The sequence below is a fragment of the Porites lutea genome, chromosome 1, assembly GCF_958299795.1.
Source record: "Porites lutea chromosome 1, jaPorLute2.1, whole genome shotgun sequence".
In the NCBI taxonomy this organism is placed as follows: domain Eukaryota; kingdom Metazoa; phylum Cnidaria; class Anthozoa; order Scleractinia; family Poritidae; genus Porites; species Porites lutea.
In genome coordinates this window covers 1,630,201-1,652,984 of record NC_133201.1, presented here as the reverse complement: position 1 = coordinate 1,652,984, position 22,784 = coordinate 1,630,201, and the positions used below count along the sequence as shown (strand labels likewise).

Genomic DNA, 22,784 nt, shown 5'->3' with positions numbered 1-22,784 from the left:
TGACTGTTTGTATGGTGCGCCCCAGTCTCCAAGTTCAAGAGCATCCAATATGGCGGCCCACTGGGCATTGAAGTTCAGAAAGTCGTACGGTCATTTCGTTTAGCATATAACGGAAAAATATAATGCTCTTGGGAGACATTCTTAATGGAAAAGAAAAATCTCACCTTGTTGTCATACATGGTAAGCATTTTTTTCTCATTTTAAGATAAGAAGCTTCAGAAAATCAGGATAACATTGAGCGCAACATCAACGCTTTTAAACCAGCAACATTTACCCTTCTCGATATTGCAGCCCAAGCTTTTCATGTTTCTTTAACTTACCTTGCAGATAGCATAAGTCAAAGTGGCAGGCCTTTATTATACTGCTTTGTAAAGTCTCTGCTTAAAAGGTAAACAGTTCCTACCAGTATTTAAAGCTACCGTCTCAGACAAAAATAGTTGGGACACTTTAGCCAAACGCTGTTTTTTCCCTTCTCCTGCTCACCTCGTCCCTCTCAAAGTTGTTTATCGCGGTTGGGTCACCAAATCTTGTACACCAACATTGAGGGGACAAGGAGACCCCAAAGTGTCCCAACCATTTTGACTGAGACTGTATTTTAGAGGAATTTTAGGTATGTGACTCCTAGTTGGCTCTAGTGACGGGAAATCGCTAGGCAGGTATATGCACGTTTCGGAGCCATTTTCTCAGGAAAACATTAGAGATTTCACGGATAGAAAGAGAAAAGACAATCAATAGAGGAAAGAAGTCTTTGTTTCTTTAATTACAACATTCCGAAGTATTAAAAAAAGCTTTCTACGTATTGGGTTTAAAGAGTGAACAACAGATGAGTCAAAACTGCGCGCATTATTTCGCAGGCTGTGTATCTTGCCGCTAATATATTGTACCGGTGGAGACACGATTGGACAGGTCACCATAACGGGTCACCATACTATCCAGGGCATTTTCTAAGACCTCTCTGGTATATACAATGGATTAAGAAGGAAAAGGATAAGGGACTTTCACACTTAATTGAAATAGCTAAGGTTTATAGCGCCTTGATACATGTAAGACAAGTTATTAAAACTTTGATCATGGTGACACGATTGTTCGCTGAAAGAAACTTATACATATCTTAATTGAATTAATGTACGGTGACCCGTGTACACGTCGAGTAGAACGCTTTTTTTGAGGTTTTAAGGATAGGTAGTGTCCTCGTTTGATATGATTCATGTTTTGTACCTCAAGTCCCACATTTATGGCACAGTAGTTTGTTTTAGAGCTCTTCAGGAATGTGCATATTTGGGGTAAAGAATGATTATTTAAACAAAAGGAATAGCCTTACTTGCAGTAGACTGAAAATTCAGCTGACATTTTGAGACCCCTCTGCTGTTTTCCGCAAAATGAGTAACACGTCATCAGATGGAATGGGACATTCCATTTTTTATCTGCAAGCCCTCTCTTCAACCTTCCCTCACCACCCGTGGAAGGCATAATTTAATAATATCCGGAAGGACCCTGTCGGAAACCACAAAAAAGGGTTTTGCAATAAGCATTTTAACCACAAGGGCCTGTCGGAAACTCATATTACTCGGATTACTACAAGGCCTGTGGGAATTGGGCCCTCTCTTCTGTGTGTGGAGATAAGGGACCTGTACAAATTGCAGATTAAGAGATAAGGGCCTGTCGGAATCATGCCTTCGATAGGGGGGTTTGGATAAAAATGCAATGTTCCAATCTCTGTTCTTGTTCCTCAGACATTATTTCAGGGGGGACCAGTGGTGACTATTAACAAGAAATAATGACTTTGAACGTTAATGAAAATAAAGTTAAAAAGACCTGTTTTACTACTGATCAAAAGTTTATTTGTGACACTTTCATCTGTCTGTCCATGTCATTAACAAAGCCCTCCTGTTTCAAGAATCGGAACCCATTCTCTTCCAACTCTGCTTATGACACCATCACTAATAGTTTATTGAAAGCCAGATTGTTAGAGTCAGAAAAGAGACATAAGTGTGAACTTATCACATTGCTTACTCCCATGCACTTTTATTTGCTTAGTCCTTCTACTTTTACTTATCTGGTAAGTGACAGAGTTCTAAGCAGAATTGGAAAACTGTTTTCACTAGATCATGTTGCTTGGTACTTTTGTTTATGACTCTGACTTGGACTGCATTGCCTATCAAAGCCGCCCAAAAAGACATCGTGGGACTTCTTTGAACATTGACACATGAGAAGAATTTATTCCTGCAATTTTTTTTTTTCTTTTTTTTGCAATGTCCAACTATAAAATTCTAATCAATATCCATTACTTCTTCTTAGTGCTGACTATGTGCATGCTCTACTCTGGGATGTTCCAACAGACCAATTTCTTTCTGCATTTGATACACAGATGAGAGAAAGGTCAGAAACAGGTTGTGTAATATTAATCATTGATCCCTTTCTCCCTGAATATTCTCTGTAACCTCTTCTGAAAAAGTGCTGCGAATTTTGGTTTTTTTTTAACACACTTTAGGAGTGTGACTAGGGATTTAAGTTCATTCTGGTAGTTGAAATTTGGTGGATATTTCAGGGTGTCGTTTTAGCGAGGTAACTCATGAAAGATATTTAGGTTTTAAGATTGTATGTGGGATTTTATTTCTCCTATGGATAGCTGAAGTATGCATATTTTTTGGTTTGAAGTATAATACTTCAGGCCAGTACCGACCACTGTAAAATGTTGGTCCTAAGGCAAGCAAAGTATAATCAGCTGGATGGTTCTCCTAATAAATTACTTCATATTTTTCAAACTCTTTAACATCAGGTAAAGACACTGTGGGTGTTATTTCATGCACCCCTTCAATTCAGTTTTACAAGGGCTTAATTTTTTGCAGGATTTTTTGCTATGATGGTTTCACTGATCCTTTAGGGTGGAATCTTGAATGGTAAGCTAATATTAGTCTGTTTTAAAACGCTGTCTTTTTAAACTGAACATCTAAATGTGGTCAAGTCATTGAAAGTGCTCCACTTAAGTTAAACACCTGTTTGGTAGGTTAATGATTGACTGTTTTACTCAGTTATTTAATTTTTTATTTTGAAGTTGTGTGAACACAAGTAGTCAGTATGTAATGTTGGGTTTTTCTTTTTCAAGGAAAGGATAAGATTTTGTTTTGTGCTTATAGGAAAGGCTTTTGATGATGAAGGTAAAGAATATTAAGGAGAGAAGAGTTATAGATGAAAACCGTGTATGGAAATAATTTATCAGACTTGCTAATTCTATAACAATAATTTTTGTAAGTGTATGTTTTGTGTTTTTTGCAGTGGTGACAGTGACAAACATGTCTGTATCATCCATCAAAACTCAAATCTGGCTCAAATTGTCAGGAGTAAACTGAATAGTGATGGCTTTGTAAGCAACTCTGGTAAGAGAACAGATACCTCCATTTACTTGTATTTATGATCCATATACCTGTACTGTAAGATGCAGGCTTGTTATTGTAAAAATAAGCCAAACAAATGATAGACTGCCGTTTGTTAAAGGATAGATACGTGTAAACAAACAAGTGCTCCCACCATGCTTCCATTTTTGAGGTCAAGGGAGACAAATTTTGACCTTCTATGGTGAGGCAAGACGCACTTATAAAAAGGTGATAAATATAAAGCAACTGTTACAATTTTTATTTTCAATGTATTTTTTTTTTTCAGACAGTGTGATAAAGGTGGCTATTGTGATAGATTCCTTAAGTAAGCTGTTGCTTTGGAAACCAACATCAACTGTATGCTCATCACTGCATCAGTTGTATTCCAGCAGCTCAACAAACTCACAAGCAGGTATAGTGCAACTTCTGTGTACTTCAGTCCTAGGTTATTATCAGCTGGTTCATTAGTGATTTCATTCCTGATTTACTTGTTTGATAATAATAATTAGTTATTATTGTGCTCAAATAAATTATTGTTAAAAGTTTTTTTTTTAAATAATAGTCCCAGGAGTTTGATCAGCACAAAAGGCCAATTTTTATTTGGAGATCTGATTTAAAATCATAAGTGAACACAATTTTTTATTGTTCTCAATTATCCATCAAACCCTTCAGTTTTAGAATAATTTATTCTCTGTGATTTACCAGATTTTGTTTTCATTTTTTTTCTTTTCCTGTCCTCAGGTTATCAGGTTGTACAAGTTGTTTGCTTGGTACATTCTGATCTCCATAATGATCAGCCATTAACTGCCGTTAACTTCCTGGCTTCATCCATTTTGATGCTAACACATGAAAATCAACAACAAAATACCGGTATGTTGTCTGGTGATCTGTTAAGGTGTCTTGCCATCCAGTAGATTCTGGACCTTTTAATCTGCTGGGAGACTACTGGCCTGATGTCACCCTTTTCATTCAGTTACATTCTGCCGTGTAAGTGACTTGTGGCTCATAGAATGAATTTCGTTTCAGATGAAACAGTCAGTTGCTGTAGACTGTTACACAAGAGGAAAACAGGAAAAGTGTTGAAGAAGGTATGACTTGTCAAATGGATTTAATATGAAAATGTCAGTACTGGAGAAAGAGGAGAGATTCGTAGTGCTGTTATTATTACTCAATTTCCTGATGGATTCCATCTTAATCAGCTCCACAAAATGTTTAGTTCTCAGAACTAATCATTTCGGAATTTTATGGTACTCAATTTCCTAATGGATTCCATCTTGATTCTTAATTTTTGGCATTGATAGTGATGATATATTTATACTGAGAATAGAAGTATTAATTTATCATTATTGAATTGTTGTTGTGTTATTTGTTAGGTTGAAAGCATTACCATTAATGATGAGTATGAAATGACAGAACACGAAGAAAGGGAGTGGAATGCATCCTGTTCTGTAAAATATAATGAACCAGTTGCAGAGGTATAAGTTTAAACCCTCAAACCTGTAGTAAAATGTTCAGTGCATACCCACTGAAACTTACTGATACACTGCTATCACATTAATTCAGTTTTTTCAACTGTGAGATGATAAAGTGAATATTGGTTGATAAAGTGAATATTGGTGGACAATTCTCAAAAGCTGATTTCTATGGTACATGCCCTTCCTCCAAGATCCCTTGCCATTGCTCCCACAAAGGGCCAGTTCATAAAACATACCTTCAGGTGTTTAGATGAGGGGCTGCTTGGAGTAAGTTCCAGCTGATTTTTGACAAACTTCTATATTCCCCTTCCAATTAATTGTCTTGAACATTGTTGTTGTTGTTTTCAATTTAACCCTTTAAGCCCTATTAAGAGTAATCAGCATCAAATTTCTCCTTGTAATATCAATGCTTTGTAACACAGAGTGGTCATGAGAATTACGGACATGATCACACAAGATGAATTTGCTTGATATTTTATCAACTTCTCCCCACTACTTCTGTAGGAAATGAATAGGGGCAACAAATGATAATTCAAATTTTGATCTTAGGGTTTAAAGGCTTAAGGTAGAATTTGATATTAATCAGAGCAGAAGTCACTTTCTAAATGGGGCTTTACTTAATGCACCCCTACAATATTGCATTTTCTCCACCAACACAGCGGTCATGTTTTTTCAAGCCCATACCCCCTTATTTGCTGTTTTTTCAGAGTCTCTTTCCACCTGCACCTAAGAAATCAGGGAAAAGGGTGTTTTTGTTTTCAGACTTAATAATTATATACTACAGAAAATCAACTAATCATCACCTTCCTAATTGTTCAGGTTGATCCAACTCAAAACCTGACATTTAATCTCAAATTGACTGATGACGAACGACAAGCTCGATCAAACCTTCAGCTTCCCTACATGTACCATGAGAATAAGACAAGTGAGGTTACAGTACACCCCTCAGGGGAGGGGAAGGTATTCTACCAACCTGATGAAGCAGATGATTTTGATGATGAGGATCCTGATGATGATTTGGACATTTAATTTTTTTAGAGATAAATAGAATTTTACCACCCTGTATTGTTTAATTTATATTATTTATGTAATAAAGTATCCTATTTGCTCATTCTTTGAATTTTGTTTCCTTCAAATTATGAAAAATTTATTGACTAAAAAAAGATCGGTAATACAGAGATTAAACATCCGGTTTACAGCAAACGGCAAATGCAAGATTCAAGTTGAGAAATTTTCAAAATGAGCAGATAAAATCAGCTTAAAACAATTCTTATGGATAGAATCGGCATGAATCTACTAATTTTCATGTAGTTATAATGAACAGTAAACAACAAGTAAAAGGGAAACTTGGTCTCGTGGTATAAATTCACGTTTGTTGTTTGCCGTAAACACGATGTTTAATCTCTCTAATATCATTGTGTCATCTGGGATCTCTCAGAAATAAAAACCAAGAACAAAAGAACACTTTCCCAAAATTTTTTAAAGGTCAGGTGAATTAATTAACTATATATTTGCCCAAGTTCCCCTATAAAGAGCCTGGTCCAAGGCTAGCTACAAATCAATATGCACTGGTGCTAAAATTTTGTAATACCTTTTTATAAAGCTTTTTTTCACTCAACATACATTACTTCAACCGCAAAATCATTTAAATAGGAAAATATTGATCATTCCTAGTCAATAAAGTATTATACTCTTACACTGGCTATATAACTCTCTCTTGCAAATAATTTAACATATTAAAATATACTTATATACCAGTAACAATATAATTTGAGCACAACTTTGACAAATAACCAAGAATGACAATATAAATACTCTGTGTCTGTTTAGTCAATTTTTTTCAATTTCAACAAAAAAATCCATAGGATTGTTGAGCAAAGACCTTGTGAAATTTTTTTCAGTCTCAAAAAGAAATTTTGCATCTCCATGTCGTCATGTAATATCCTCTATATCCTAAACCTGTGTAGTACCGCCCGAGTGAAACGGCAAACTTTTCACAAGACAGAGCCAAACTGTGCTTTGGGTGAGACATCAAACATAGCTCAATTTTGGATTCTAAGATTTAAAATACTTCTAAACAATAACACTCAAATCTGACTCCCTAAAATATGTTTGACAGCTCCTTGGTTTTAATATGTATATACTATTTTCTGAATACTCTTTAAACTAAATCTTTTGTCTTTTGTCTTTTGTTTTCACTAGTTTTACTTCTCACTTTGTTTCTCCTCAGGAGGCTAGAACTTCTTAGAGTTTGAGGTCTACTTGTCTTAGGTTTGTAGTTTTCATTACACCCCCACCCCTTGAAAAGTGTATCATTTTCACCGTGGACCCAGTTTTCAAGGTCTGGATAACTTTGTAATTTTTACTTAACCTTGTCCCTTGCCTATTGCAGGCATTCAGATCTCTTTGCACTGTCCCTGCAATCTGAACACCAGGAACATTGCTACCTTGTCCCCAGAGGACAAGGGGACAGACTGGATTGGTTGTCAAACATATTTTGGAAGAAACATTTTTGCTTAGACACTGAATTTTGTTGATAAATAAATATAGACCTCTACACAGCCAATAAATATTTTTTCTGTGTATTGAAGAGTGCATTTAAAGAGCAATATTAACTCAAATGGGGCCTGTTTCTCAAAAGTCCGGGTAACTTTTATGGCCAAAGCCAATAAAATCAAAAGCTAAAGATTAAAAGAGCAGTTCTTAGAAACAAGCCAGTCCATTTTGTTTTGTTTGTTAACTGATAGTTCTATTCTATTATCCTCAAAGCTACTGAAATCTTTGATATCAAAATGTACACACAGCAAACGTTAAAAAAAGCTTTCCTGGCCCATTTATTATCAGGACTTTCAAGAAACAGGCCCCTGGTGAGGCCCTGCCAGGGGAAGGTCCCATGTCGCCCGTCTGAATTTTAAAACGTCTCGTGTCAGTGTTTATAAATGCTTGTCGCTTATTGTCGGCTTTGCCATCACTGTCGCAATTTGGCCGAGGGAGGTTATCTCTTGTCGCGATTTCACTTTACGTGCTGTCGCTACTTTTTGGGCCATGTCGCTAATCGGAATTTACCCTGGCAGGCCTCCCTGGTCGCTAAAAGATCATCTCAACTTTTTTACTCTCAAGCAAAATCTTTGCCTGCAGCAGCATGATAACAATATCAACAGCAATGTGCAACATTGTAACAGTGAAAGCAGAAATTCTCCTCGCAGTGATATGCAAAAAGTAGAAGGTACTTCATTATCATTTGCTAATGATGTTTTAACTTCATGAATATACTCTACTTGACTTGGACCGAGAGAATCTCCAATTCCTATTAATTCCTGTAACTGACATGTACTTAAGTAATTAATAAACATATATATGTAACTTGATTGATGAAATCCTTTTATTTGGACCGGTTTCAACCCTAGCTGGAAGGCTAGCAGTCCTATATAAGCATCATCAGGGCCAATTCTTTTAATATGCCTTGATAAATCCACCATCTTAGGAACCAAACTCTTTGAAACTACCATCATTGAACCTTTGCAATACACAGGGTAGTGTTCCAGGGAAAGATCCTCCTCGGTAACATAATGCCGATGACTCTTGTCTCGGACTACTTCTGCATGGTAAAGATTACCACCATAGAGAGAATCCACATCGTTTCGGGCGATCACCCACTCAATTACCTTAGGAATCTCGATATAAACATCGTCATCCGTTTTCAAAACATAGGAACACTTTATTTTGGACGCCCACTGAAATGCCATAAGGAGTTTTATGAGAATATTTCTATATCCGTCTTTGTAGTCACCAACAAGTAAGTCACCATTTTTGCTATGCTCCGCCATGACTGCCCGGTCCATTTTGTCTTCTTGTGCTTTGCCCATCATAAAAACAACTTTCCATGCAACATCGTTTGGTACACGAGTTTCACCAACATTGCCCCAAGTTTTTCGTATCGTATTTCTCCTTTCTGCGTTTACTTGCTTGTTTGGGGAAGACGAAATTATTACAAGCAGAAACAAAGATTGTTCGAGGAACAATCGAGGTTCCACGACAGGAGATAAGATGGGAAGGCTCTGTTCGTGATTTCTTAGATCGATCCATGTGAAATTTGGTGGCAAAAGGCGCCGGATATTCTTGAGGCAAAACACAACTACCAACATCCCTACTACGAATAATGTCACACGAAAACGTCGAGTGAAGCGACCGAGTCTTTGCATGACTACATGATCCACATGCGTCTCCCACCGATAAGCCCTTGTCCTCCTCCACAGGTAACCCAGGCTCTGTGGTGGTACCACAGTAAAGTCACAGTAAAGCGATCCTAAAATTTGTGGGAAATACCAAAAAAGGTCAGTGAAACTTATTCTGCAGTTAGTTGTTGTCCCTAATGTTCAAACGAATTTTCGTGATAATTCGCTCAAATTCAGCCTCAATGTAATACACAAGGTGGCATCTTATTTGGGCATCTCAGCCGCCATGCTCCCTTTCCAACACAACTTTTTCCAACAAATTCGAAGTCCAAAAGTAAATAAACATGCTAGGATCATAGAAATAGGATAGCATCAGATACAGAAACCAATAAAGCTTTTCAACTTAAAGAAACGAATCCAGCAGACCTTGACAAACTCGAAGGATAATCCCTCTCTGCTCAGCAGAGGTTCTTCCCCTTCCCATCGTCGCCCGCGCGCTTTTTTTTCCTCTCCCCAGCCCTTCAGAGATCTCTAGATGCCTCTGCAGAGAAACAGCGATACAGCTATTTCGAGAAAGGTTGTCGGAAAAAAATTTGCACGCGACAATCCCGAAAGGTAACATGGGTTATGATCAATACTCTGTTCCTGACGACTATAGCTGTTGAACCTACTTTTGTTGCTTTCCTTTAGCACTCGCAAACACATTTCCACGGCCTTTCGTGCCAATTCTTTCAAATTTCTTTGAAAAACAGAGAACTCAAAACCACTCACAATGCCTTTAGGGATTGTCGTGTGCACTTTTTCCGACAACCTTTCTCGAAATAGCTGGTAATCCAAAATGCGCCGAAGTGGCCGGGCCAGATCAACGCGCGGCCAAGCAAATGAGGCCTGGGCACTGTACAAATCAATCACAGCTTGCCCAAAGATAACCTCTCCTTCAGTCGGTAAAAAGGCTCAAAAAACCAGACAGATGCATTTTGAGGCCGTGAAAAAGTCGAGAAAGTGTTTTGATTTGTGATTTATCCAGTGCGTTAAGACAGTGCATTTACAGCAGTTAAAGGGGATGCAAATTCTAAACTAGGTTTGTGAAAAGGGTACCATTTTTCAACAGACTGTACACGATAGGGGTACCTTTTCTGTAAAAAATGGTATATAAAAGGGTAAGGAGTCGAACCTCGGCGAGACGGACCCTCCCTGTATAAAACTTTTTTGAGTACATCCTCCCTGGGGAGGGGAAGAAAACGATTCCCAGTTTGGGAAGCTCGTGATTAACAAGAACACAAGGGAGGGGGTACTTATTAGAAAGAAGGCGTTTAATGTGAAGTAGCAACCTCCTCCCCAGGGCGCTTTTCGAGGTTGGGGAAGCGGGTCCCATGCGGGAGCCTCACTGGCTCCCGTCCTGTGCCGTAGACTCATGCATTCCGCTCACCTCCTCAACTTCGTTCCCAGGGTTCTCTCCTACCCGCCGCGGGTAGAGACCTATCTCTAATTCCTGTGTGATCACGAGTTGCCCCGCTCGGAGGAATACTTAGGGATGGCGGAGCCGGCCGCTGTTTTCCGAAAAAAGAGGCTTACTAAGAGTAGAATCAGTACCTCCTGGGTTAAGCACTATTTAGCCTCCACTCCTCAGTTCCCGAAAAATGTTTCGCCTTCGCGAGTACTCCAAGAAAACTCGAGTGGGATGCGCAGTCTTGACACCATCAACCTATCATTCGAGTTTTTCCTAGCCTATTTCAGTCCCGACCAATGCAACACAGTTTGAGAAAGCTTTCATAGTAATCACATCAGACATGGCGCGCGAGTTTCACCGGTGAAAATCACCGCCACCAATGTTGATGTCGCAATGTTGCCCAGTAGGTTATTAGCAGTGCAAATCTGAAGGCAATTACCTAAAACCATCTACAATAATAAACATCTATATCCACATTCATAGCAAAATGGTTCCAATAGCATTCTCTTTGGCGCTACGTCTTGTGATTAGATAACAAGTGATTTCCCGCATGCGGAAAATTTCAAAACGCAACTGCACACCTGAAGTCACATGCACGAGTAGCGCACTTGCCCAATCGCATAAAATGACACGTGAGTTCTCGCGTGTGGCAATTTTCAAGTGCACATGTAGCGAATGCGGGCTGCACACCTAAAGTCATCTGTGCGACTAGCACGCTTGTCCTCTTGTATAAAATAACACGTAACATCCCGCATGTGAGTCTACAAAAAGCAAGAAGTGGCGGGTCAGCTACATGGCACGCCTGGGATAGGGATTTTCAGTTCTGGTTAAGCGAGTCAAAAAATAACCGAATCTTAGAGGTTAACTTCTTATTCACCCCTCCAATTTCTATCATTCCAGTCTATCCCTCCTATCATCCTAATTCTTTGAGAACACGAAGACCAAGAAAAGCCCCAAGAAAAGCAAAAGTGGGTGTGTTATGTAACTATATTCTCAGAAGATGGCAAACAAAGAAAAAGTGCCTGAACGCTTTTATGGGGCGTGCAAACACTAAACTACGCTTCCGTGACACATGGACCTGAGAGTTATGCGTTGCGTGGCCGGCAACTAAGTTTAATGGCTTGTACAGCACGTAATTTTATTCCTAGCAAAAGACTAGTGTATTAATTAGCACATGTTGTTTAAGTTAAAATCACGCACGTGAGTTTCAACTATACGGAGTACTTCACGTGTTTTCACTTCGGGGGTATTAGTTATTTCCGTCCAGTCTCAGAAAAGTCTGGACAATTACTTGTTTATCGCTAAAGCAAGTGAAAGCGGGCCAGAAGCAGCCTCATCCGCATTACGACTCTTTGTGTTTCACGAAACCCCGCCCCAAATCGTGATCTCATTACTGAACGTCAACGTGCTTGATTTCGGCGGAGTTGCGTGGCCATTCAAAGAGCATTAGAAGAGACAGTCAGGGAATAAACCCTAGCAGAACAGCTAACATCATCATTATTTAGTGTGCATAATCAAGGTTTTCATGGTTAAAGTGCTTTCACGGACGAAAAATCAAACCTTAAGGGGTTGCCTTTTGTACAATTTTGTCAAGTTAGTGCTGTGCATGTGCACGTGAAGCAAATCCTGTTTTGCAAAGTATTCTTTAGGCACTACAGTACTTAGCATGTACCCTTGAGAAGCCAATTAATATAAAGGAAAACATGTCAAACATGCCTGCAAAAAAGTTGTAAATACTTCTTGTTTTCTTCTACATGCTAGTGAACTTCGAACCAGCGCACAATAAAGAAAAAAGGTACTGTACAAACAAGAATTAAGTTAAGCCTTGCAAAGTAAATAAGCAAACTTGCGTAGATTGAGACACCACGGTGCTCAAACAACCAAATGGTACTTAATTAACTGGCGAGGTTAAATCTGGTCCGTCTTGATGTATCAGTCACGGCCGACAAAATCTCAGTCAGAACATTGAAGGAAGGTAGTCATGAAAAAGACGCAAAGTTATTTGTCGCTTGCCCTGCTCAGCAAAAACCCGTGCGAAGAAAAATCGCTATACAAAAAGCTGGAGGATATTGATAGAATGAAAAACAAGATTCTACGACAATCAGCCGCCAAAATGACCAACTTTGCTATCCAGCACTTGTACATCGCAAAATATTACGATGCCAAAAATGGGGAACAGTGTCGCCCGCCGCTAAAAGTCGCCCAGGAAAGTGTTGGCACCTTACCACGCTTGACACCGCTGAGGAAACAATCCGAACAATCACTGCGTCAAGTGGTTAGAAAAAGTACTTCCTTGCCGGAGACGTTTGATTGCAAAGATTGCGCAACTTCGAATTCAAGGCCGACATTTCGCCGGAGCTTGTCGGACAAGTCGCTATCTCTGTCCGAATTGAATTCAGTTGGTGAAAAGGTGAAGTCGTCGATTACGACTCAAGATGGCGAAATTACTGAAGAGAAGCCTAAAAGTGCCACCGCAGATGTAACAGCAGCCAGGTGGGCAGGCCGCAGGTTTTATGAAGCTTCTTCTCCGAAGAGTAACATTTTGGATAATGGCGCGCAGCCTGCAGAGAACATTCCAGGAAAATTTCATGCTTGGACCGAGAAAGAGAATGAAGAGAAGACATTACCCACTACAGTCGTCAATGGCGACTCTGGACTCAAGCCAAAGTATCGTAGAAGCCTTTCGCAGTCCTCAGTTGCTCCCCCAAAACCACTCCGCCGGCAGTCGCAGCAGGGAGATTTAGCAGTAGGAAAAGGATTTGGAAAGGAAATCGAAAAAGGAAATGAGCCAAAAGATGAAAGAAAATTGAGCGGAATCTGTCAGAGAGAGGCAGTTCAGGACAGAAGACGATTGCAGAGACGAGTCACTGTGGCGAGCGGAGCACCCTCCATAACTAGGGAAGTATGTCGCTGGCAGCAAACGGTAAAACTCGTCAAAGATTTGCCCAAGAACGAACAGGCAGAAATCTTCAGGGGTGCTTGTTTCTTAAGAATGGCCCTACCCTCTTCCACTATACCAAAACCCGATAAGCCTTATCACGAATCCTCTGTCTTAGGACGCCAAAGAAAGATAAGCACCATAACAGCACCTTGCAGACAAGAGCTTTCTTCGTGCAACTGGACAACAGCGAAATATGACCCACGTTTTTAAGAGGGTTTACAGACCGTCGACCGGCAGTCACTCATAAGTGATCGGTGAACAGTAATATCAATGCTACCTAAAAAACAGTTGCTTTAAAAAAAAGGAGTTGAGGATGACTCGTAATTAACGGTGAACATAATCGAACATTTTAGTTAGGTACGAAAGAGTACCCACAGTGACTCTGGACACTTTTCTGTTACTTAGCAACAGATTTGGGGTATTTGTGTCTCTATCTAAATCAAAATTTGATTTTCCTGATTATATGTTTTGTATATTTGTATAGTTTAGGTTACAAAGGTGTACAACGGTGTCGTCTTTTGCTTAGCTATTTGACGTTTGTTATTAAATGCCCTTTTGAAGAAACAAGGAGAACAAAAAAGAGAAGAATGTTTTACTACGAGGAACATGAAGCAAGAATTTAAAGAAGGCGGTAAAAAAGTTATGTTCCTTCGCTGTATATATGGGCAACTTGCTTTGTAAAAAATTAAAGAGTCGATCGTAAACTTGGTCTTTTCTTCAAAGAATGTGGATACCTAAGTTACGTAACTCATAGAAAAACTCATTTCATATTGAAAACTCCAGTGTAGATTTTTCCAGTCCATTTTTACTTTAAGTAACCAGAATACTGAGTACATGTAACTAAAGGAAAACATAGGAAAAAAGTTTAATTTTTTATGCAAAGTAATGAAACGACCAGAGAGAGATAATTTCAATTTCTGGTACTTTCTAAAGTTCATTTTGAGTAGATTGATGGAATCCTGTTGACAATACTTGTACATTTTAATTCCAAAATAACTTGTTGATTTATGTAAATAAACCTTGACAAAGTTCAAGTTCAAGTTGAAATAGTTGCACGCGCATGTCACGCCTGGATTAGTCTTCACAAACTGGAAAAGTTCCAAGAGGAAGGAAAATTGTCGAGAGAGTAGAGTGGGTCTTTTCAGCCCTGACGGTGAAGAGACTGCATGGGACATCGACTCCGGACGCCCCTTAGTTACCTTCCCCTCCCCCTTTTCTACTTGAAGGGTTTTCGTAATAGATTAAGAAAGATAAATAGACGAAATAGATAAAATAGACGAAACTTTCCAAAAGTTGAACCAAGTAGTTCGAATTCCTCGTACCCCACAGCATGGATCTTCCAACGGCTTGGGTTTATCTTAAAGGAACTCGACTATTTAAATTCTTTCCTCTTTTGACAAACTGAGTTATCCAAACCTTTTTAGATACCAGCTTATAAGTCCAGGGGTGTGGACTGTATGCCACTGTTCGCACGTGCTTACCTAGATTGGAACAATCAAATGTCGAATTATATGATGATAAAAACATAGAGGTTTCCTATCTTGGCGTAATCTTTCGTTTTCACGAAGGATCAGTTGAGATCAATAGTTTTGCCACCGTTTGTGAAATTTCTAGTGGCTGGACTGCGAGCAGTCTTTTATTTTTCTTTGCAAAGTACTCTACGCGTAACCCATGCACGTGAGCCGCGATAAACGAGGGCATAAATACCTTATTGTTACGTCGTTGTTTGCAATCGCGCTCGGTGGGATAAGAAGTGGACCTATGGATTTTAAGAGTAAAGGCGGACTACAAGAGTCTACTAGCGTCTTTTGTGGGTTTCAGTTTTGGAGACAAATTTGTACTGTTAATAATAGCTGATGGTTGACCACCGTCGAAGAAAAATAATCATCTCTGTATACCCCACAAAAATCTTGCCACTTCCCTGATAGCTAGAAAGGCGATGTGATGTTCGTGATGTACATTTCGACAACTTCACTGACTTATTTACCAAGTTTTTCACCGTATAGGTATTGTGTTCTGTGTATATGGGTTGAGGGCTGGGAGGGGAGATCAAATAAAACTGAAAGCTAATTAATGGGCAAATGAAACTTTAAAGGCCAGGCATATAAAGACGACTTTTTATTCTATTGATCATTCATTTTTGAAAACCACATAATGTATAAACAAAAAGAAAATTTAGAAATAGGAAAGCCTTTATGCCCTCTCCCCTCAAACTGACAAATTTTAGAACGTTTTCTTTGTATCCCCTAGGAATTTAGGAAAATCATATTCCTGATTTTTATTTTGTAACAGTTGACTGTTCTTTGGGTAAATTTTGGCCAATACGTTATCTGCAGGTAATATTTTGATAGGCCATTGGCGAGTTCCAAAAAAATGTCACTTTCAAAACGAGGCTAAGTGCAAAACCTTTCTTGACTGAATACAAGTTCAATTTGCATGAGAATAAAAATGATTTTCATATCAGTAGCTTCGCCCTTAGCCTTGCTTTGAAACAGAGGCTTGGGCAAACTCAAACTTGTGCTTTAATAAATTTTCTCATTATTTGTGAATGACAAAGTACTATACATTTTTCCACTTCTACTCCTTTATTTTTGTTCAAAAATGACAAGATCAAAGAGAGAAGCGTAAAAACTAGAAATGATAGTTTTTAAGTCTATTCCCCTTCCAGTCATGTCAGCATAAGCAAAATTTAGTTCTCAGTTGTAACCGCTGTCAATATATTATCTTTGAATTATATCACATTAGTCTGATAAACCTAACAATATTCAACTTAATTCTAGGTAATTTATTACAAATAAATTATATTATACAACCTAAATAATTTGATATGGTAATACTGATGTGATATTAATAACTTATAAGTTTTAAAATAAAGTTCTTTACCATAAATAATAACTTTACACAGCTGACAATAATTCACTGGCAGGTAAATTATTTATCTATTGAGCAGCAGAATTCTGTCATAGGTAAGTTTAACATGGTCATCTTAGTGAGTGTAGAAGTTCCGAATAGGACTGTTGATGACAATGACATTTAAAATTGAAGAGCTGTTGGAAGTAGCCTAAGTGAAGCCATACCTTCTCCTCGCCGGGAGGGCACTACTACACGTAGGCAAATTGGAAGTCCTTCAGCGTGACTGATGACTGATAAAATTGAGATTCAACTGATCAGTCAAGTTTATAACTAGAGTTAAAACCCTAACTGATCATTCACCGTTGTCAGCTTATTTTGACTTTGATGAGTTGTCACCATTGATCCCATTCAAGTCTGTACCCACCTGGGTGTTCATGCACTACTTGCCACTTCATCTTATGATATAAAGTTAAGTGACTGCAATTATATTAATTCATCACCAAGGCAATTAATTCAACTAATAAACCAAAAAGTCAATCAAATTTGGTGAGCACTTAATTTCTTATTACATGTTATTAACAGCACTTGCTTTTGTAGTATTATACAATATGTGGCATTTGTATGCATGATGTAGTAGTCCTATCTCCATTCCGTTCATCCTGATTTGTCCGCTGAGGAGCTAACTGGCCAGGACCAATCACAATTGACCAATCCTGGTTTAAGGCGCACCATTTCCTCCAAAAGAACAAACACTTTGTCCACCAGAAATAAAGAAAGGCAGTATCCAGAATCACTCCAAATCCGTTGACAACATAGAAAATCACACAGGGTGTGGTGTAACACAAAGCTGATGCATTGACAGCAATCGCAAAAACGTTGAGAAATAGTCCAACAAGAAAAACTGTAAACCATATTATTGGAATAGGCTTGTCTTCTGGCTTTCGCCACTGAAATTTAATAAAGGAAGTATCATAATTAGGTACTCAAGAGCAGCATGCAAAAAAAAACAGTGTCCAACAGCCTGGGGGTTAGTGGATTTGGGTATATGGCTAGTGAATTTTTGGGGCTAATGAAATACCATAAAATTCCGAAAATAAGCCCCTCCATGTATAAGCCCCTTCAAATATAAGCCCCCCAATCTGGTAACGCAAAAAACCCTCCTTTAAATCGCCCCTCCAAATATAAGCCCCCCGCGGGCTTGTACTTTGAAAATTGTGCTCAAATACAAAGTAAAACAAAGCAAAAACGGTTAATTTACTTCCAACTATACGGCTAGCTCAATTGATTTTGAAATGCACATTTCCCTCCATAGATAGGCCCCTCCAAATATAAGTCCCTCCAAAAATAAGCCCCTTAAAAAGGGCCTTTGAAAAATATAAGCCCCGGGGCTTATTTTCAGAATTTTACGGTAACTTCTGGGCTAGTAAATACATCCTTATCCAAGACAATAATTTATAATAAAGCTGGCTGACCATTTGCAAATGTTGAGGGAAAAGGGAATTTTCTTAAGACCATGAATCTTTGCTATCTGTTGCAACAGATGAGAGAAAACAGTCTCAACACTTAAACATAGCCCTAAATAATTGAACTGGACTATGATTTATTATTTTTGGGACTAAATTGATGCAAAGATTTATAAAGAGATAGCAACAGTGTGACAATATAGCTGGTCCTAACTTTAAAGGCACACAATTCTATAGGATGGACACTAAATACACTAATGTTTATGCAGTTTTAAAACAAGCATTTACAGCATGACTGCCCGAATTGGGGCTCTTGGAAGATTATCCAATCACAACGTTTTTTGAAAACAAAAGATGCACAATTTTTTTTCTTTTGTGAATGGACTGATAACATTCATAGATTTGAGGGCTGTTTCCTGAGAGGTCAGGTTAGTTCAAATGGTTTTAACATTTTCAACCGTTGCATAGTTGAACCTTGAGTTTTATTTGCTTGCTTGCAAAAGAACTGAGAATTTTTTGCTTTCAAAAAACGTTGCGATTGGATAAATTTCTTCCAAGTGTGTCAATTTGAGTACTTGTTGCATTGTAATTATGTACTAGACATACATGTATTAAAGTAAAAAAAAATCATATCAACAACCTCTGAATATGGCCTTCCTTTCCTCTTGATAGCAACTTTATGTCGACAGAGTTCGCAGGTGTTTTTTACAGCTTTTTTAAACCAAGTTAACAGACATGTTGCATGTACATGCTTAGCTGATCCAGAACAGTGGCATGGTGTAATGAGTGGTTCATCGCCCAGTGAGTGACATATACGACAAATGTTCTGAGACTCTTGCATATCATTATTTTCCCTCTCACTCATTTCTCCTTGCAAAAGTGTTGCTAAGTGCTTTTGCTGGAGATCTTTCATCATGTTGTATACTCGTTGCTGTCGTTGCTGGCGGTTAGCGAGAGAAGATGCTGCTACCTGTAAACAAAGCAAACTGAATTCAGTCTTTGTTTTCTTTTTAAAAAGGCCGTGTCATGATGATATTATTGCAGTACTTGGTCAATTCTGTGCTAAAGTAGTTACTCAGTGCCTTTAACCATTCTTCCCGATGGGGTATAAAATCAATAATGGATGAGAAACATGCAAATCCCAAAAAACCTTTTTCTACATTTTTCCTAGACCTCCTCTGTATTCAAAATCAAAATGGTAGAAATAATTAAGAAATCTTACAAAAGGAAAACCAGTCACAAAATACACTGCACACTGTACATTAATACTGTACTGCATATATAGCTGAAGCTTTTGTAAGCAACCACCTCGAGAATTCAAAAAAATGGTCGAAACTAGAGCTGGTTGCTTACGAGAATGAGCTCTCGCAAGTGACTGCAAGGTAAAACAATAGAGGGTGGTTGCTTATGAGAGCTTCAGAAACTCATTATTGATTAATAATTCATAAAGAAAAAACACAATAAATTAATGTTTAATGAGTGTCTTTATATCTGATATAGACAAAGCTGAACTTTATGTCCAAGTTTTTAGACCAAAATAACCCCAAATCTAAATATTACAACCACTAGTGCAGTGAGCTGTTTCATCTAAATATTGATTTATATGAATTAAGGGCTGTGAGTGGTCACCTACAAGGGCTACAAAAACAAAAGAAAAGTCCAGTTGGATAATCCAGAAAGTGGTTGCAGTTGCTTATAGGAGCGGTTGCTTACAAGAGCATTTCATTACAAAGTTTAAGTCACAGTTCAAATGGGGTTTCACAAATTAGGTGGTTGTAACTAGAGCTGGTTGCTTGTGAGAGTGGTCACAAGGAGAGCTTCGACTGTACTATAAAATAGGTGCCTGCCTTTTGCCCTTGTGTTCAAGATTTTAGTAATGATTGAAGTCCTAACCTGTTGTTCCTCATTGTCTTGTGATGTTCCTGTACCAGCAGAATCAGAAAGGTAAGGTGAAACAACTTTTACTTTGTGAGGAGTTGAATTGGCACCACCTTCCTCTGTAGCAGTATTCATCTTTTAATGCTGGCTAGGGCACCACAAAATTCCCTTAACATGAGTAGGGAAAACAAAAACAAGAACATTACAACTGACATGACTTTTGGCACCTGTAAGCCCTGGTACACGTCAAATATATTCAGAAAGAGGAGGTCCCAGTAATCTTTTTAGGAACAGAATGGGTATAATCATGAAAGCCATTCCACTTTTTTCCACTGGTGTAAATGAGCCTTCTATCACAGGAAAAAAATCAGTTTTCTTCATAAATGTATCAAGAGAAATGGTTCAATAATTTCAGAAATCATAATATTTAGTACATTATTCTGATAATTTATTGAGAAATAGAAACAATGCTTGTGTACACGAGCTTAAGCATTGTCTTTCGCCAACACTACAAGTTAATTGCCACAGTAATTAATGTTAATCAACATCAATCAATGTAGATGATTAATATATTGATAAGAGTAATCAGTTATGGTGAATCGATGATGCATTGGCAGTGTTTACTGTTATTGATTATCACTTTAAGTCAGAAAATTCAGGATGATGGAAATATATGGAGGATGCTTCAAAAATTAGCAACAAAATGAATTTAACTGAATGATAAACAGAATGGTTGTTGCAAACATTTTTTTTTTACCAGATCATAGCAAGAAAATCAACACTTGCATCCAAAAATGAGATTTAAAATAAATAATTATATATATTTATACTAAATACAAAATTCAAGGGAAATACAATAAGGGCAGGAAGAAAAGGCATGTTGCACTTGTATAGCAGCACACACACAAAAAACAAAGTAGACATAGGAATCTACGACAAGATCAAATAAAAATCTACAAAAAGTTCCATATTTTTGTGCTTTAATTTTTTGAACATGCAGAAGAAAGCATTGTTTCTTGTTTGGCAACAATCAATGTCACTGAACTGAAACTATTGATTGACAGATGGCGTAGAGATTGGACATGCCGGGCACAGAAAACGAAAAAAAGAATCACAAAAAAAAATGGTTCTTATCTTTTTATATAACAAAAGTAACATTCTTTCTTATTGCTACTGATTATCAGCATGGGTTTTTCATTTGGTAGTAAATTTACAACATATGCTTCGAACTGAAATTTGGTCCTCAGTAAATACATCATAAAAATAACCCAACGTTATCACAGTTGTTATTCTCTTTTCCATCGTTTCAAGGGCACAACAACAAAAATCAAATATGAATTTGTCACTGGACAGTGGATTTTTTTAACACAGAGAGTTTATAAGTTCCAGAGAACCCTAAAATCTGCAAAAAGGAAACACATTAAGGTTTCTTACTGTCCCATAGATTGCCCTCTTTTTTGTGTCTCGTGAAAATTAACAAAATTGATAGGGCACCAACGTGGTCTAATTTAACACAACCTTCACACACAACTTTAAATTAGCTAAATTACAGCTGGTCCCCAATAAATGAAAGGAGGCATTGAGAAAACTATTTAAGCTTGTATGCAGTTAGTGTCGTCTAAAATAAAAGCTGAAAAAGGTGAAAAAAACTTTTTCGAGTGGCTCGACGTTAAGAAAATAACCTGCTTGTACCGATTTTTCAGAACAAAGGAACAAAGAAAACTGCCGATCGATCGAGTCTTCCATGAAAAGGATCATTCGTTCCAAAATAAATTCCTAAAACATACAATCTTTAGCAGAAAATTTAGTTGCTTTTTATAGTACAATCTTTCGCGTGTCGCTTAAGCTATGACGAAGTTTAACATGTATTAGCTGAAAAAAGGATGTGAGAAAAAAGTAAACATAAGGACTACAGCGCGCCCAGCATTTTATATTACGGCACATTGCGTTGGACATATTGTTCGAGACAGCTGCCTTCGGAAAAACGGGTGAAAATTAGCCATAAAATAAAACTAGAAGATGATTCTTACCTTTTAGGCTTTAGTGGCAATAATTAACACATTTTCTTAAGGCTAAGGAAGGAAAATCCGTTTGTAACAGCATTTTCACAACGCCGGTGAGTATCAAATGGGAGGAAGGCTGTTTGTGCCCAGGTTGAAACGGCCTGGTAAAAAACAAAGGATGGAAAAGTTGGGGGACGAGTGGGTGGGGATTTCAACCAGCTGACGGCCCGGCAGAGTGAGAGTGTCTTAATTTGGCCCGCAGAGCTTCAGCTTTGGTTTTTGGCTCACGATAGGAAAACGTTGCTATTAGCAAAACTAAAGCTTTCATATTTTAATGCTTTCACAGACTAAAAAAAACCTTAATGATGGCCAACTCATCCCAGGAATCCGAAAAATGTGTCGCCTTAAAACTTCCGCTCGTTCAGCTGGCTGTCACATGAAATTCTGAGCCCAGGCCAAAAGCTAACAGGTGGACTCAAACAAAAATATGCCTCAGCAGCAAGGTAGTTGATCCCAAAAGTCTTCATGGAGACATTGAATGAAGAATTTTTTCCGATAAACTGTGTAGTCCGGACATACGAAACTATCGGGTTCCTTGTGAAGCAGGCGCTTAAAAACTATCTATGATCTTCGATCTTTTTTTCAGTATTACCGACATTACCATTCAGTAAAAGGAAGGATTGGGACATTAAAACTGGACTTAATTTATATAAAATTGAGCTCACGGTAACTGGTCGGCTCGATACAAAGTCGTTTCGATACAACTGCAGGTTTTCTAGATGACGGTCAACCTCATGTTTGTTAAAATTTCCCTTATTTAGAGACTAGAGGTAAAAAATGGGCTCATGACTTGACTTTGTCTCCGCTTTAGGATAACCTGTTCCAGACCCTTATGAAAAGAAAATTAGCGTCAGGGAAAAAAGGGTAAGGCTGAACTATTTCGCCCTTCGGCTCTCTTGACTCATGCAACTGAGAGGCTGGAAAAAGCTAACTTTGTGCCCTAGTCTGAGAAGTTCCATTAGATTTTGTAACGTCAACTTAATTACCTGAGCTAAGAAACAAAAACAGTAATTACCTCATCGACGTTTTTAAAACGAGGTTTTTTTTTCGATGTAGTTCCTTACTTGGCTACTGAGCCGTAGATTAAGTATAATGCCCGTGCTGTGAGAGAA

At 38.1% G+C, this 22,784-nt stretch overlaps 3 protein-coding genes across 4 annotated transcripts in view; 1 reads left to right on the top strand and 2 right to left on the bottom strand.

Annotated features, from left to right (window-relative positions):
• The first annotated feature begins 32 nt into the window (after positions 1-32).
• LOC140941695 (elongator complex protein 5-like) lies at positions 33-5,960 on the top strand. The gene is made up of 10 exons (XM_073390710.1): positions 33-180; positions 328-388; positions 2,299-2,379; positions 2,850-2,900; positions 3,277-3,377; positions 3,661-3,786; positions 4,116-4,244; positions 4,401-4,462; positions 4,748-4,849; positions 5,669-5,960. The coding sequence occupies exons 1-10, from the start codon at positions 123-125 to the stop codon at positions 5,876-5,878; spliced, it is 981 nt and encodes a 326-aa protein (XP_073246811.1). The 5' UTR covers positions 33-122; the 3' UTR covers positions 5,879-5,960.
• Positions 5,961-6,120: 160 nt separating this feature from the next.
• Positions 6,121-9,071, bottom strand: LOC140941685 (beta-1,3-galactosyltransferase 5-like). Its single transcript, XM_073390700.1, has one exon. It carries the CDS (start codon positions 9,049-9,051, stop codon positions 7,945-7,947), a length of 1,107 nt encoding a protein of 368 aa, XP_073246801.1. The 5' UTR covers positions 9,052-9,071; the 3' UTR covers positions 6,121-7,944.
• Positions 9,072-15,979: 6,908 nt separating this feature from the next.
• LOC140941781 (E3 ubiquitin-protein ligase MARCHF3-like) overlaps positions 15,980-22,784 on the bottom strand; it is a 6,897-nt gene continuing 92 nt past the window's right edge. Inside the window, exons 1-4 of one of the 2 annotated variants that reach the window (XM_073390803.1) lie at positions 22,688-22,784; positions 19,625-19,777; positions 18,372-18,701; positions 15,980-17,215 (exon numbers count right to left, since the gene is read on the bottom strand). The exon at positions 22,688-22,784 is cut by the window's right edge and continues 92 nt beyond it. In XM_073390803.1, coding sequence (XP_073246904.1) covers positions 16,868-17,215; positions 18,372-18,701; positions 19,625-19,744 — 798 coding nt within the window. In that variant the 5' untranslated portion in view covers positions 19,745-19,777; positions 22,688-22,784 and the 3' untranslated portion in view covers positions 15,980-16,867. Of the gene's footprint in view, positions 17,216-18,371; positions 18,702-19,624; positions 19,778-21,639; positions 21,702-22,687 lie in introns of those variants that run through there. The other variant, XM_073390796.1, reaches the window with a different exon arrangement.

What these genes read in the sequence shown, in the direction of transcription:
- LOC140941695 (XM_073390710.1), top strand. Translation starts at nt 123, where the DNA reads ATGCTCTTGGGAGACATTCTTAATGGAAAAGAAAAATCTCACCTTGTT. An exon ending in TCACCTTGTTGTCATACATG is followed by an intron (nt 181 to 327) that starts GTAAGCATTTTT and finishes CTTACCTTGCAG; the next exon opens with ATAGCATAAGTCAAAGTGGC. An exon ending in TGGCTTTGTAAGCAACTCTG is followed by an intron (nt 3,378 to 3,660) that starts GTAAGAGAACAG and finishes TTTTTTTTTCAG; the next exon opens with ACAGTGTGATAAAGGTGGCT.
- LOC140941685 (XM_073390700.1), bottom strand. Translation starts at nt 9,051, where the DNA reads ATGCAAAGACTCGGTCGCTTCACTCGACGTTTTCGTGTGACATTATTC.